At 38.8% G+C, this 16,899-nt stretch overlaps 2 protein-coding genes across 2 annotated transcripts in view; both read right to left on the bottom strand.

Moving 5' to 3' along the window:
• Positions 1 to 16,899, bottom strand: part of LOC113114314 (stonustoxin subunit beta-like) — a 54,104-nt gene that overhangs the window by 1,081 nt on the left and 36,124 nt on the right. The gene's annotated exons all lie outside the window — the stretch shown is intronic.
• Positions 12,933 to 16,229, bottom strand: LOC113114244 (NLR family CARD domain-containing protein 3-like). Its single transcript, XM_026281150.1, has 4 exons — positions 16,151 to 16,229; positions 15,341 to 15,475; positions 15,099 to 15,125; positions 12,933 to 14,820 (listed from the first exon to the last, which is right to left on the bottom strand). The coding sequence occupies exons 2-4, from the start codon at positions 15,460 to 15,462 to the stop codon at positions 12,933 to 12,935; spliced, it is 2,037 nt and encodes a 678-aa protein (XP_026136935.1). The 5' UTR covers positions 15,463 to 15,475; positions 16,151 to 16,229.

The following is a 16,899-nucleotide window of genomic DNA, read 5'->3' as shown; positions in this document are numbered from 1 at the left end:
ATAAATGTTTCTTGAGCAGTAAATCATCACACTCACAATAGTGATTTAAGAACAAAAACCAGACGAATCCCTTTAAATAAATCATCTGATCGACGTCTTGAGGTGTGGTAACTGTAGTATAAGTGGAATAAATGACTCCTCTCCACGTCGTGATCGTATCAAAGCTGTTAGCGACAGACTGAGAATTGTTTGAAGGATTTGTCTGAAGCCTCTTTTTTTAATCCAGGCAGCAAATGCTTTAAAAACTGCTTTAAAATTACTTGATTGCATTCCAGATGCTTTTAAAGTACTTTTCACTATAAAGTTTGAATGTAAAACATTGTCATGAATTTGTTGTATTCCCATTTGTAAAATACCCAACACATTAATTGTTGTAGACGATTAGATATTTATATTCAGAGATTGACTTGGTCATGTAAAAGAGTGATAAAGTGATAATTAATGTGATGACTGGTTCAGTGACAGAAACACGGGACACACACAGGTCTATAATAACTGCTGAAATGTCTGTGTGTCTCAGGTCTCAGGTCAGTCTGAGCGCTCATGATACACACAGTACAGCTGTACACCTGCAGGAGACACAGATCAACACTGGCTTTCTTTTTCAAGTTTGGATATTTGTCCTTCTGTAGCCTATACTTCATCTTTCAGTTTCTCAAGAGTAATCAGAGATGCGATCGCACAAGATCCTCTTCAGCTGTCACAAGCCGAGGGTGAATCTAAAGGTTTACATGATTAAACTGAATCCACACTCGAGGACATCGCTTCAAATCATCTGTCCAGTTCAGACACAAATGACTCAGTCCACCAGGTTTTTATTAGCGGCTTAGAAACAAAACAATGAATATTTGTTCACTTGCTAAAGCGGGAAAATAACCAAAAGAGAGTCCTCTCACGTCCTCTTGATTTGAGAACCATTCACGATTCGCGAGGATATGAGGCTTAAATAATTAATTTAGCCTAAAACATACTTATTCTAATCACTAAAATAATAAGATAACACAAAGATAATAGAAATAAACTGAGAAAACCCTGTGCACTCAGCAGTGGTTTCTCTCTAAGCAGCAAAGTGTCGAGCTGCTGTGAATAAGAGACTGATTGAGCAGCAGAGACAGATTTTCTGATTGTAACAGGAGTTTTCTCTCAGTCAGTGAGTTTGTGCTGCGACTGAAGTGAACTTAGATCAGCTTCATTCATTACAAACAAACACTTTCTGCTTTACACACACACACTGAGGAATGTTTCATGCTGTAAGAGTTTGCGTGTGTGTGTGTGTGTGTGTGTGTGTGTGTGAGAGAGAGATAGAGAGTGTGTTAGTGTGTTAGTGTGTGTGTGTGTGTGTGTGTGTGTTTGTGTCTGTGTCTCTGTCTGTGTGTGTGTGTTTGTGTGTGTGTGTGTGTCTATGTGTGTGTTTGTGTGTGTGTGTGTCTGTGTGTGTGTTTGTGTCTGTCTGTGTGTGTGTGTGTGTGTGTGTGTGTGTGTCTGTCTATGTGTGTGTGTCTGTGTGTGTGTGTGTGTGTGTGTGTGTGTGGACCTACACTTTCGTGGTCCTGCTCTCATCATCTTCTCTCCTCCATGATCCACACTATAAAACACACAAACACAGGTTCATAAGTTGACACTCATATAATCAGACTGAGTCAATAGTTGTTGACCACACCCACAAGCCACGCCCAGCACTCATTATTAAAATATATAAATAATTACAAATACAAAAAAGTTCTACATTTTAATAAATTATAAAATGTAATGTTATTCCTGTGATGCAAAGCATAATTTTCTTCATCATTACTCCAGTTTTCAGTGTCACATGATCTTTAAGAAACCATTACAATTTATTTGACTCTCAAGAAACATTTCTGATTATTATCAATGTTGAAAACAATTTTACTGCTTTAAAAGTGCATCATTATTACCACACAAAATATAATGAGCAGCATTTATTTGCATTTATCAAATGTATTTATTACATTTGTTAATGCTTTTATTAAATTAAAATCATTTTAAATATCTTAATTTCTATTCAATATCTATTCACTTTTTGTCACTTTCATGCATGATGAATAAAATCACAAATTTCTCTCTCTTTTTTCAATCTTAATGTTAGAGTGGTATCATTGTTTCCACAAAAAATATTAAGCAGAAAAACAGTTTCTAACATTGATAATAATGAGAAATGTTTATTGAGCAGCAATATTAGAATGATTTCTGAAGCATCGTGACACTGAAACTTCATTGTAAACAACAACAGATTTATAAACGTTTCTAATGACAAATGTTGTGTTCCCAAATGTTAAAGTGGAACATCCCATCCATGATGTTTCTTTTCACAGTTTATTTAGGGAACAGCTTGAGGTTATTTGCATGATTTCAATCATCATGCATTAAACAACCTAAATGTGGATTGAAGAACAGAATTGAGAGAGACTGAGAAAGCAGAGTTTGTGGAGGCAGTGTCACACATGGATCGACTCCTTGTGGTTGAGGAGGAACCGAGCGCCAACCTCCCGCTCTCTCTCGTGAAGACAACAAGGAATTGACTAAAACTGTAATTCATTGATGACCACTGTGAGGGGGGTAAATTGTTTTATAACTCATCCATTTAAATTATACAGTGACGCTCTGCCAAGATGGCGACGGCCCGCTCTGCAAACTTTAAGCTTCAAAAAACAGACTTCAGGAGTCTACAGGTGACGTCACGGACACTACGTCCATGTGTTTATACAGTCTATGGGAGGAACACAGAGAGAGGTGAAGAAGAGAATGGAGGAGGAGCATATGCTTGAGCCGCTGGTGGAGGCAGCCTCACGCCAGCATCTGTTACAGGAGCTGCAGGACACAGAAAGATGTAGAGAGAGATGGAGCAAAAGACTGAACAGAGGAGGGAGGAGAAAGAGGTTTTGCAGCGGTGGAATCTGGAGCACGGCTCAGACTCGCTGATGACTCTAATGACTGTTTTGGAGGGTTAGCTGACTGCAATGAGACGTACAAAGAGACGTACATAAGATCCTCCCAAATGTTGTTAATAAATAATTTAATGTAGATCAGCATCATTCACACACATGTTCAGTACGTCAGTATTAGTGTCTGACATACTTGAGTATCTCCAGTTTATAGTTTGGATCCTGCAGTTTGTGTTTGAGCAGCTTGACTCCTGATTCTCCTGGGTGATTGTAGCTCAGATCCAGCTCTCTCAGGTGTGAGTGGTTTGAACTCAGAGCTGAAGACAAATAACCACAGCCTTCCTCTGTCACCATACAGCCAGACAACCTACAGACACACACACACAGAGACAGATCAACTACAGACACACAGAAAGATCAACAACAGACACAGGTTCTTGTTCCTGTCAAAATTTCATTTGTTTACGGATTTCGTTTTTATTCCTTGAACCGGTTCAGAGCCCTGCTGTAATTGATCTCTTATATGTTCTTAATACCTCAGTATCTACAGACACACACACACACACACACACACACTGTGATCAGTTGACTGTAAATGATCTCTTATATGTTCTTAATACCTCAGTATCTGCAGACACACACACACACACTGTGATCAGTTGACTGTAAATGGTCTCTTATATGTTCTTAATACCTCAGTATCTGCAGACACACACACACACACACACACACACACAGTGATCAGTTGACTGTAAATTATCTCTTATATGTTCTTAATACCTCAGTATCTGCAGACACACACACACACACACACACACACAGTGATCAGTTGACTGTAAATTATCTCTTATATGTTCTTAATACCTCAGTATCTGCAGACACACACACACACACACACACACACACAGTGATCAGTTGACTGTAAATTATCTCTTATATGTTCTTAATACCTCAGTATCTGCAGACACACACACACACACACACACACAGTGATCAGTTGACTGTAAATTATCTCTTATATGTTCTTAATACCTCAGTATCTGCAGACACACACACACACACACACACACACACACACTGTGATCAGTTGACTGTAAATGATCTCTTATGTGTTCTTAATACCTCAGTATCTGCAGCTGACAGTTTGGACTCTTCAGTCCATCAGAAATAAACTTTACACCAGAGTCCTGCAGGTCATTGTTCCTCAGATCCAGCTCTCTCAGGACACAGTTTGAGGATTGTAGAGCTGAAGACAATCTCTCACAACACTGAGCAGTGAGATTACAGCCAGCAAGACTGAAAGAGACAAGAACACACACCAACAGTCAGATCATCTACAGACACACACACACATATCATCTACACACACACATTGTGATCAGTTGACTGTAAATCAGGGCTTGAAAATGAAAAGAAAATTCAATCGGTTCACTCTGAGCAGAACCAATATTTTAACGTTTCTGTTCCTCCGTTCCTCTGAATTATTTCCGTTCAGAAACCGGTTCGGCAGGAAAAATACCGGTTAATAACGTTATTTTGTAAAAACAATATTATGTGTCTATAATTTGCCTAATAATAATGTCACGCGCGTCGTTTCTATATGCACGCTTTACAGTTCTTACTCGTTGTCTTTGTTGGAAGGAGGACACCGACAGGGAGCTCAGCAGATCATAACACTTGATTTATTAAACATGAAGAGCTGAACATCAGTAATTAGCCAAATCTGATTACACAGTGTGCAACATCTCTCTCTCTCTCTCTCTCTCTCTTTCTCTCTCACTTCCGGTGTGACGTGTGACTGCTCAGTGTGAGAGGAGCGTTTGTGAGGGTATTGGAGATTGTGCTCGATTGTTTGTTGGGAGCGAGTGCGTTTTCTGTTTCATGCTTTACTTTTTTCTTATTTTTGTTCTTTATTTTTTATTTTTTTTCCTTCGGTATTTGTTTCTAATCTCTTAGGTAGAGGGAAAGGGTAGGGATAGGAAAGTTGCGGCTCTGAAGTCGCGTGCGTTTAGACGACGGTATGGCGTCTGTTCCCTGGTCAGCGCTGACACTCCGGCATGGTTGCAGGTGCGTGCCAGAGCCGGGAGTGACGGTAGAAGATCATCTGCTGGTTATTGGGGAGCAGATCGGGTTTGAGAATATAGCGTCGGCATCACAAAATCAGCAAACACTGACCACTATAATGGTGACACACAAATTGTGATTTTCTGGTTTGGTGATTCTGCTTGTTAACATCAGGTGTCTTCAATAATGGTCAATCATAACTCAGTTAACTTCTTAATTATCTCATTAACTTCAACTCTGCTTCAGTGTTACTTTTAACACTGCTTCAGAGTTTATATTAGTTCACACTCAGAGTGTTAAATTAACACTGGAGATTTTGCTGTGTATAAAAGTAAAAAGAGGCATCAGACAGGGGTGTCCTCTTTCAGGACAATTATACAGTATTGTAATTGAACCTTTGATGTGTAAACTGAGGAGAGGGCTAATGGGTCTACAGGTTAATACCCTACACTCCAATATTAAACTGCCTGCATACGCTGATGATGTCACAGTCATAATTCGGGAACAAAATGACATTCAGGTGCTAAAGGAGGCTTTACATTGTTATGGTAAAGCCTCTTCAGCTGTTGTTAACTGGGGTAAATGTGATGCTTTGTGATGTGGAAGAGATTTTAAAGGTCCAGTACTTCCTGGTGGTTTAAAGTGGGGATGAGTAGGTTTTAAATATTTAGGGGTATTTATAGGGACAGAAGAGTACCAAAGAAAAAACTGGGAGGGCCTTGTGGAGAAAGTGTGTGCTTGGTTGTCTAAATGGAAGTGGTTGCTACCCCAGTTATCCTACAGGGCGAGGGTTCTAGTTTGTAATAATTTGGTTGCTTCTTCTTTATGGCACAAAATGACAATAATTGAGCCTCCTGTTGACTGGGTGAGCGAGATCCAGCAGCGACTAGTGGATTTTTTCTGGTCAGGCCATCATTGGTTAAAGGCGGCGGTGTTGTATTTGCCTGTACTGGAAGGAGGCCAGGGGCTGATCGATGTAGCATCAAGAATAAAGGCCTTCAGAACCCAGACAACATGAAGATTGCTTTATGAGGAGGATGTAAGTTGGGCAGGAATTGCTTGTGCTCTACTGAGGAGAGCGGGAAACATGGGCCTAGATCTTCATCTCTTCCTTATGGATATTAACAAGCTGAACTGTTAGTTTAGTTTTGATTTAGTCCAAGTCACTCCACTCTACACGGCTTCTTCTAAAATTACGATTTCAAATGTGCCTCCATTCATAACTAATGAAGTATTGGAGCGCAAGTTAGTTTGTTTCGGGAAAATTGTTAGTCCGTTTAAAACGATCTCTCAGGGGATGTAAACACCCAGTCTAGATTTAGTAGTGCAGAGTGTGTGGTGGTGGAGAAACAGCAGCACACGGAGTTGACATGCAATAAAGAATGTAATGAGGGTGGCATGGATGAAACCCAGTCAGATGAGACTGTATCTATGCATGATTTTGATTCATGCTCACAGGGAGATTCACTGTGCAGTGGTGAGGCGAACTCACAAGAGTTTTCACGAGATGATTCCTCATTGTATACTTTAGAAGAGATCAATGCTTTTCTAGATGACACGTTTGGAAAGCAAGTCAATGTGATAGATTTTTTTTCATATATTGGGAAGTTCGAGAAGTCTGTTTCAATACATCAAAAGAATGTGGGATTTGATATCTTAAGTGAAAAGAAAACGTTTCGTTTAAAGAAACATATAACAGCAATTAGAAAGTATAGAAAGGTAGAAAAAAGGAGAACGTTAAAAGTTTTGACTTAGCTGACCAATTTCATGCATCACGGGGTGTCTCTTTTTGCAATGCTCTTTTTCTCTGTTTTTCATTTTTCCCTCTTAAAAGTGCACATGGAAGTTTTAAGAGTAGGTTCTCTTAACATAAATGGGGGGAGGGATATGCACAAACGTGCATTAGTATCTGAAATAATAGAACAGAGAAAATTGCATGTTATTTATCTTCAAGAAACACATAGTGATGTAGGAAATGAAATCGATTGGGGATTGTGGTGGAAAGGGCAGTATTTTTTAAGTCATAAAACTAATTTGAGCGCAGGAGTAGGAATTTTTTTTTCACCTGAATTAAGGGTCACTGGTTTGAGTACAGAAGAAACAATAAATGGTCGTCTCTTGGTAGTTAAAGCTGACATAGATGGGGACATTTATTATTTCATCAATGTGTATGCACCAAATGTAGGTTTTGAAAGATTATTGTTTTTTGGTGTGTTAAGTAGTGTGTTTAAAAAATGTTTTAATGATTGGAATGTTATAGTAGGAGGGGATTGGAACTGTACAGAAAATTTCACAGTTGATCGAAATACAGAAGAACCGCATATTCAGTCATCATCATGTTTATCCAAGTTAATAAGGGCAACTGATCTTTTGGACATATGGAGAATTAAACACCCTGATGTGAGGCAATATACATGGGTGAAGGTTAACAATAATAGGGTTACTGCTGCTCGTCTGGATAGAATCTATGTGTCTAAACAGATGAGTAGTCAAATTATTGATTGCTCTATTAATCCGATGGGTTTTACAGATCACAATCTGGTGTCGGTTGTAATAAGTAAGTCTTATAGTTCAAAAAAGTCCTCTTTTTGGCATTTTAACATTAGATTGCTTCAAGATAAAGAGTTTTGTAGATTTTTTGAAATTCAGAAACAGATGGTCTGCTTACGCCTTCCTGATGGGAAGTTGACGTATGATATGAGAGAAATGCGTCGTCATGCAGTGGATTTTTATTCAAATCTTTATACTGCTGGGCATTGTGATGAAAATTGTTCTGCACAACTTTTTCATGATTAACCTCAAATAGACTTGGACTCAAAGACTGCTTTGGATATAGATATATCCTACCATGAACTAATTGCTGCATTGGGTCAACTGAATTCAGGAAAATCTCCAGGCATTGATGGTCTGCAACCTGAATTCTACAAACATTTTTGGCACTGTATTGGAAAGGACCTTTGTGAGGTTTTTTGTGAATGCAGCAAAGATGGTATGCTGCCTGTGTCCTGTAAACGAGCTGTTCTGTCTTTGTTGCCTAAAAAGGGGGACTTGTCTTTTTTGAAAAACTGGAGACCAGTTGCGTTGTTGACTACTGATTATAAAATTCTGTCAAAATGCCTTGCTAACAGGTTAAAAAATTACCTTCATTTAATAGTACACCGTGATCAAAAATATTGTGTTCCAGAAAGAACGATATCAGATAATTTAATTTTGATACGGGATGTTTTAGATATTTGCAAAGTTTTTAAAAGAAAAATTGGTCTGATCTCCTTAGATCAAGAAAAGGCGTTTGATCGTGTAGATCACAAATATCTTTTCAATGTGTTGGAAGCTTTTGGTTTAGGGCAAGGTTTTTTAAAATTGGTGAAACTGTTTTATGCAGATGCCTCTTGTATTGTCAAGGTGGGATGTGGTTTAAGCCGTCCTATCCCTGTAACAAGGGGTATAAGACAGGGGTGTCCTTTATCAGGGCAACTATATAGTATAGCGATGGAACCTTTCTTTACTTTGTAAATTACGTGAAAAAATCTCTGGTTTTATTACTTCTGGTATTATTGAGAACTCAAGAACAGTTTTAAGTGCTTATGCAGATGACATTACTGTATTTGTTAATAATACACAAGATGTTAATGTTTTAACTGATGTTCTAGATGTGTATGAGAAGGCTTCATCTGCCAGGGTAAATTGGGATAAAAGTGAAACTCTCTGGGCAGGTCGTGATTTCTCAGAGAATCCTCCACATTTGCCTGGGAATCTTAAATGGAGTTTTGAAGGTTTTAAGATACTAGGTATTTATTTTGGTACAACTGATTTTCAGAAATTAAATTGGGAGGGCGTAGAGGATAAAGTATGCACCTGATTGTCTAGATGGAAATGGTTGCTACCCCAGTTGTCCTACAGGGGAAGAGTTCTGGTGGCCAACAATTTGGTGTCATCCACTCTGTGGCACAAATCCAACGTTTAATTCAAGCAATTCAAAGGCACTTGGTGACTTTTTTTTTGGTCCGGATACCATTGGGTTCGATCTGCCGTACTGTATCTTCCTATACAAGAAGGGGGACAAGGCCTGGTGGATATAAAGGCAAGAATAATGACTTTTCGTCTACAGACAGCTCAAAGATTGCTTTACAACAGTAATTTTGCTTGGATGAACACAGCAACAGTCCTTTTGCGGAAGACAGGGGGAATGTGATTTGATAAACATCTATTTCTTATGTATTTACAAGAGTCTGATTTGGTAGACTTTACTCCCTATTATAAATCTATGCTTGAGGCTTGGAAGGTTTTCACTGTGTCAAGATCATCCGATGTATCAACTGGGACTTGGCTGTTGGAAGAACCTTTGTTTTTTAACCCTCTGTTCCCTTCAAGACTTTTATCATCTGCGTGTTTACGCTCACGGCTGCTGGCTGCTGGGTATACAAAGTTGGGTCATGTACTGAACAGCAGCGTGGAAGTTATAACCCAAAGAACTAAGGTGAAATCTGCAAGAATGATACAGCAGCTGGTTGCAGAAGTACACGGGATGTTAAGAAAGGAACATGGAGAACTTGTGGACAATACAGAAATGATTCATGAGTGGAAAGAGGGATTTGATTATGTTTTTCCTTCACTCATTGTTAGAGCTTCTGTGGAGATTTGGGAAGAAGATGATCATTGTTTGTTGACATTTAAAACCCCAGTTTTGGAATGTTTTGAGTCAGCTGGGAAGAAGGCCTTGTACTTGATTTGTGTTAAAGTATCAAATGCAAGGTTGTTGACTGGTGTTTTTTCAACAAAATTGATAGACTGTTTTGGACTTGAATCTTCCCCTAAAGGCTGCTGCTACAAATACCCAATCAATAAGCGGACAGGTGACTTGCAGTGGAGAATTGTACATGGAGCAGTAGCTACGAACAGACATGTGGTGCATCTTAATCCTAGTGTTGGGGTGGGTTGTCCTTTTTGTTCGGTGGTATAATCTTTGTTTCATTTATTTGTGCAGTGTTCTCGTTTAGGGGATCTGTTTCCCTTTTAAGTAATTGGTTTTCATCTTTGGGGGAGGTATTTCTTGCAAATTATTTATTTATGGACCCAGGTATTCAGTTCAAAGGAAAAGGACTTTGGTTATAATTAATTTTTTATCTGGCACTGCAAAATTAGTAATTTGGAAAACAAGGAAAAACAAACTCCTAGGGCAGGATGTTTTAAGTGTGGTTCCTATGTTTTTAGGTTTTGTGGCAGCTAGATTAAAAGTAGAGTTTGCTTATTATAAATTGGTGGACCGTATACCAAAGTTTATAGAAATCTGGGGTGTTAATGAGGTATTGTGTACTGTATGTGAGAACAATGAGATGTTGTTGACTTTTTAAACATGTATGTGAAAAAGAATGAAATTAATGTGCATTTCTGAATTAAGTGTGAATAATTGTGTATTTTAAGAGAAAGTTGTTATAATAAAGATGTATTTAAAATTCAAAAATTCTCTCTCTACCTCTCTCTCTCTCTCTCTCTCTCTCTCTCTCTCGGTCTCTCTCTACCTCTCTCTCTCTGTCTCTCTCTACCTCGCTTTCTCTCTTTCTCTCTCTCTCTCAAAAAAAGGATGAAAGATTGCGTTTTGAAAGTAAAAAAAAAAAAATCTAAAGTTGCGTCCTTGCATTTTATTAGTCCTATTACTTTATGAAATAATGAAGGCTAAAATGCCTGTAGTCTAAAGCATGTTTACAAAGATTATAAAAACAGCTATTAGTTTCTCTCGAAAACAAAACAAGTTTAGACTATAAAAACGTCAACCCAAAAACAAATTAATTTAAGCTGAAGCTGATGCCTGCATCTCTCATCCGGCACGAATCCAGATTTTCCATGTTCCCGAAGTATCTGGATGCTAAAATAGTATTTATTATATAGTGTTTGTACTTCTACATAAAACATCATCCTTCACATCAGCTTTATCAGCACAGTGAGGCGCGGTCACTCTGAACACAACATGTACAACGGAGCAGTCTAACTTTTTATTTGTTTCTTTAACTCTATTTTATTTTGTTAATGTATAGGTTTTAATAAAGCAAAATGATGTTGTGTCAGTGGGATGGTCATACCAAAGCTGATTGGTTATATAGAAGCAAGACATTATTCAAAACTGTCAGCTTTTGGAAAATAATTAAAACTGTAAAGCTTTTGCAAAATAAAGAAAACTTCTCTTTGCAGTTTCGTATTCCTTTCCGAAAACTTTGCAACATGTCACAATGAACGGTAATTTAGCACAGTTTTTCTTTCGTTTCGTTAATCTGTAAATATGATTTAATTGAAATGTATTTAGTGTATATGCCTATATTTCTCTTTATGTAAGTCTATAGGGGTTTGTTTTTCTGTTTTCTCTATTCAGAGAAGCACTGCAGGTGTGTTATCTGTTGAATTCATCTCGCACTATCCTCAGATTAACTCTAAGTGCGGTGCGTTGTCATTGAGACTGATCTATGATGAGTTCAGACCTGAGCGACATTTCACTCCTGGCTTCAGCGTCACATTTGCATATGCCGTAATTCTGGAATTCATGATTCATTGACAGCAAATTTCAAATATTAAATGGAACGATAAAATAACATTATTAACCGGTTAATGGCCATTTAGAATTTTAGATTCTGTTCGGAACTATAACATTTGATTTCCTTTCTGTTTCTGTTCCTGTCAAAATTTCATTCGTCAACGGTTTTCATCTTAATTCCTTGAACCGGTTCAGAGCCCTCAGTATCCTCAGACCTCAGTATCTGCAGACACACACACACACACACACACACTTCTATGTTCTTAATACCTCAGTATCTGCAGCTGACAGTTTGGACTCTTCAGTCCATCAGAAATAAACTTTACACCAGAGTCCTGCAGGTCATTGTTCCTCAGATCCAGCTCTCTCAGGACACAGTTTGAGGATTGTAGAGCTGATGACACAATTTCACAATGCTGTTCTGAGAGACCACAGCCAGAAAATCTAGAAGAGATTAAATATAATTATTACTATTATTATTATTATTAAAGGATTAAATCCTTCCTGCTGTATTGTTAATTTGGTCATTATTTGTAGTTCCTCTTTATTAGCTGGATTTGTGTTTATTATAGTCTTCAGATCCTGATCTGATATATAGACCCTCTTTTATTTCTGTGTTTGGACACTAATGTTGTGAATCAGAGCTTGTTCTGTAGTCCTTCACAGAAATGCGTCACATCTGAGTTTGTAAAAGTCATTTTCACAAAAGACTGACATGTAAATGGATATTTAACACAGATCTCATTAAATGACAAACTCTTCGCTTGTTTTGTGTGAATAATTCATGTACGTGTGTGAGCTGCTGAAATGTAAATTTTAATCTTTTATTTGTGACATTAATGTGGTCACAATGCTGACAGAGTAAATATGTGTTAGAAAACTAGACCTATATCACTCATAATATTACCATTCACACTCATCCACCTTTTCTATGGTTTGATTTATTTTATGTCATAATGCAGATCTCTTTAAATGTATAATAATGTAAAATAGTGTCTAGTGCTGTACAGTAAAGAGTAAGCAGACGTCAAGCTCTGTCTTCACTGTAATAGTTCACTGTAACAGCAGTCAAACAGCTACAACATTCAGCATTTATGATCAATAATTACTGCAGATTAAATGTTATTATAGTTATTAATATTAGCAGTAGTTGATATCATGATTGTGTCTTGATTGAGAGTGAAATGTGTGAATGTCAGCTTTACTGATCAATGTGTGGAGCGTCTCTTTGCTGCAGCTGCTGCTGATTTAATGAACCAGTTTCTCATGTGACGGGGTTGTTTTTACCTTTTACTCTAATATCTACTGGATTAAAAACACATGTTGGGACTCCTTTAAGATTCCGGCCTGTTATTCAGGAGAAAATCTCTCATTCAGGAACGTTTATTTTAAAGGAGTCAGATTCATTATTACATATGATCCTTTAGTTGATGATGAAACACTCACAGAGCTTTTCTGCACTTGATCACAGCTGGTATCAGTCTTCTTCTCCCCTCAGCTGATGTGTTGTATTTCATGGTGTTCAGTTCATCCAGTGTCTCCTCTGACATCTGAAGCATGTAGGAGATTGTTGAGCAGTGAGCAGCAGAGAGTTTCTTCTCTGAGTGTTTGTCTGATTTCACAAACTCCTGAATCTCTCTGAACAGAGTCTGATCTTTCACTTCCAGCAGACAGAGGAACAGATTGATGGACTGATCAGCTGAGAGAGGATTACTTCTCTTGACCATCAGTCCATCATCTTCATCTTTGATCCTCTCTTTAATATACTGTGTGGTTCTGCTGATGGTCTCTGAGCTGTTCTCTGTGTGTTTCAGTAGATCCTGTAAGAGTCTCTGATTGGACTCCAGTGAGACGCCCAGCAGGAACCGCAGGAACAGATCCAGACGTCCATTCTCACTCTCAAGAGCTTTATCTACTGCTGAAGTTAGTAGATCATACAGAGAGACTTTATCAGAGTAATATCTGTTAGATCTGAATTCATGCAGTGTTTTCTTGTTCTTTGTTAAACAGCAGTAAAGCAGATAGAAAGCAGCGAGAAACTCCTGAACGCTCAGATGAATGAAGCTGTAGACTTTCCTCTGATGAATCACAGATTCCTGCTTAAAGATCTCAGTGCAAATCCCAGAATACACCGAGGCGTCAGTGACGTCTATGCTGCTCTCAATCAGGTCCTCCTCATAGAACATCACATTGCCCTTCATCAGCTGTTTGAAAGCCACTTCAGCAAGTTTCACAATCACTTCTCTGTTGGACGGCAGGAGTTTCTCTGGATCTCTCTCTTCATACTTCTGCTTCCTCATGTTGATCTGAATCAGCAGGAAGTGGATGTACATTTCAGTCAGAGTTTGAGGGATTTCTGCACTCAGATCTTCTTCCAGGAGCTTCTGAAGCACAGTGGATGAGATCCAGCAGAAGACGGGGATGTGGCACATGATGTGGAGGCTTCTTGCTCTTCTGATGTGTGAGATGATTCTGCTGGCTTGATGCTCATCACTGATTCTCTTCCTGAAATATTCCTCCTTCTGAGGCTCAGTGAATCCCTGAATCTCTGTCAGACGGTGGATGTATTTGGAGGGGATCTGATTGGCTGCTGCTGGTCTGGAGGTGATCCAGATGAGAGCAGAGGGAAGCAGCTCTCCTTTCATCAGCTTTGACATCAACACAGCCACTGATGAAGTCTCAGTCACATCACAAACTTTCTGAGCGTCTGAAAACATCAGTGTGATTCTGCTTTCATCCAGACCATCAAAGATGAACACAACTTTACACTCCTCATAAATCTGTGAGTCCAGATCTTGAAGTTCAGGATGAAAGTCCAGCAGAAGTCTGTGAAGACTGTACTGATGATCTCTGATCAAGTTCAGCTCTCGAAATGGAAGCACAAACATGAAATCTACATCCTGATTAGCTTTTCCCTCGGCCCAGTCCAGAATGAACTTCTGCACAGAGACGGTTTTTCCGATTCCAGCGATGCCTTTAGTAAGAACAGTCTTGATCTGCTCTTTCTCCTCAGATCCTGCTTCAGCGGAGGCTTTAAAGATGTGATTGCAGTAGATTGGAGTGTCTTGTGAGGGTTGTGTTCTGGCTGTTTTCTCCATCTGTAAAACCTCATGTTCTTCATTCACTCCTTCTCTCTCTCCCTCTATGATGTAGAGCTGTGTGTAGATGCTGTTCAGGAGGCTTTCATTCTCCTGGAGTTTCAGTCCCTCAAATAATCTCTCATACTTGTTCTTCATGCTGGTTTTGTGCTGCTCTTTGACTCTCTGTAGTTCATCATTCACTGCTTGAGGAGGATCCTGGGCTCGTATCTGATCGTCTCTATACACACGGCTGAAACAACAGAGAACAGGTTTTTACAAATAGCTTTATATAAAAACTCAAAGCTAAATCTGTTTGACAGTGAACTTCTTTTATCTGGACATTGAGATCAAATTCATTTTCCAGCACTGAACTTTTGTCCACAGATTTGAGGTGAAATCAGGAATAAAATCATCTCTCATCTAAAACTCATCTCTCTGTCAGGACTCAGAGCGAGCATTTTACTCTCATCTGCAGCAAACACTAGATGTGTGTGAACAGTGAAGTGTGCACTAGACGTTTATCCTCACCTGGGGTCAGAGGTCACTGGATCAGCACTGAGTTCAGGAGGAATTCCCATGGATGCATCACTCTTCAGAGACACACAGCTGTGATCTGGAGATGAAGATCTCTTCCTCTTCCTCCTGCTGACTCTAAAATATAATTATTCATATACATCTTCACACAGTAATTAACACAACACAATTAGTTCAGATGATGTATGATGTTGTAGGAGTCAGTCTATAGTGTCCAGTACAGGACAGTGTCTCACCTGGGGTCAGAGGTCACTGGATCAGCACTGAATTTAGGACAATCACCCATGGACCAGTCACTCTTCAGAGACACACAGCTGTGATCTGGAGATGAAGATCTCTGACTCTCTCTGTTCTCCATAATAACTTCAGACCTGCTTATAGAAACACAAGAGACAAATGACACACAACACTGTGTTTATTATTCCAGAGATTGCAGTGAAACACAGTTTAACACCGCACACACAATCAGATTCAAGAGAATGAGGATCTGCAGCAGATTCTGACCTCTGACCTTAAGACCATCGACAGAATCTGACCTCTGACCTCACGACCATCGGCAGAATCTGACCTCACGACCATCGACAGAATCTGACATCTGACCTCTGACCAAAAGTTTTTGGACACACCTTCTCTCTCATTCAAAGAGTTTTCTTTATTTTCATGACTAACTGGTCTCCGGTCCTGCGATTCAACCATAACAGATATTGATTTCAGATCAACATGTCTTTTACAGGAGGACTTCTACCTTTTTCATTACAGAATGATCTCCAAACATTTCTTTCAGTCTTTCTGACCTCCACAGCTTGAGCCTCTTTACGATTGATTACAGTTTCTTTTCAGTTCCCTAAACGCTTTTCTTTTATTTCTTATAGCTTCATTGCGATCTTCATCCCAACACAGAAACATTTTCTTCTTCCTGATTGTCTTCACATCATTTTAAACTGTTACAAAAACTCCCTCAAATCTCTGTTAAAGTGTGAAGAGTTTAACACGAGAGCGACATTCTACAATAATACATGATATTAGAAGCTGACAACTCAACTTACCGTCAACTCTGAGATCTGAACAGAAGGAGTTTAACTCTTCAGAACACGTGTTTTCTCTCCAGTTTACTTTCGGTTTCAATACTCATTCATCTTCTTCTTCTTCTTTCTTCTTCTTCTTCTTTTATAAGGTGCATACCGCCGCCTACTGTACTGGAGTATGTATAATCATGTAATTTTACAATTTCATATTCTATTCCACAACCCCGAGTCTTTTAAAAATGTAATTAGTTCCTTCCTGGTGATTCTTGTTTCGTCTCCCTCTCATTCTAGTCCCAGTATCCCTACTAGATTCCACTCCTGCCCTGTCTCTTGAACCTTATCTTTAAACACCCGTCTTTCCACCTCATTCAATTTACAGTACAATATTACGTGTTCAACATTTTCTTTAACCCCACAGTTTTCACAGCTCTCTCTATTCCTTTTCCCCATTAAAAAATAATGTGCCATTCAGCCCTTTGTGATCCACTCTTAATCTTGTCATTACAATTTCCTCTCTCCTGGTCTTTTCCATGTAATTCTTTATACTGACAGTTTTTTGTATTTTATAATATCTCCTACCTTTCCTGTCTTCCTCACACCATTTCTTATATATTTCAAGTCCTTTCTTCTTAACCAATGCTTTACCTTCACCTTTTCCTAGTGGAATTGTAATTATTATTTCCTATAGCAGCCCCTCTTTAGCCAGTTTATCTGCTTTCTCGTTCCCTTTAACCCCATCATGTGCTGGCACCCAGCAAAACTGTACTTCT

The sequence above is a fragment of the Carassius auratus genome, chromosome 1, assembly GCF_003368295.1.
Source record: "Carassius auratus strain Wakin chromosome 1, ASM336829v1, whole genome shotgun sequence".
In the NCBI taxonomy this organism is placed as follows: domain Eukaryota; kingdom Metazoa; phylum Chordata; class Actinopteri; order Cypriniformes; family Cyprinidae; genus Carassius; species Carassius auratus.
The sequence above is the reverse complement of the archived record's forward strand: the minus strand, read 5'-3'. Positions and strand labels throughout refer to the sequence as shown.

Bases quoted from the DNA above. Each gene is read 5' to 3' on its own strand.
- LOC113114244 (XM_026281150.1), bottom strand. From the start codon at position 15,462: ATGGAGAACAGAGAGAGTCAGAGATCTTCATCTCCAGATCACAGCTGT. The intron at 15,126-15,340 runs GTGAGACACTGT...TCCTGAACTCAG, and splicing joins CCAGTGACCTCTGACCCCAG to TGCTGATCCAGTGACCTCTG. The intron at 14,821-15,098 runs GTGAGGATAAAC...CTGTTGTTTCAG, and splicing joins CCAGTGACCTCTGACCCCAG to CCGTGTGTATAGAGACGATC.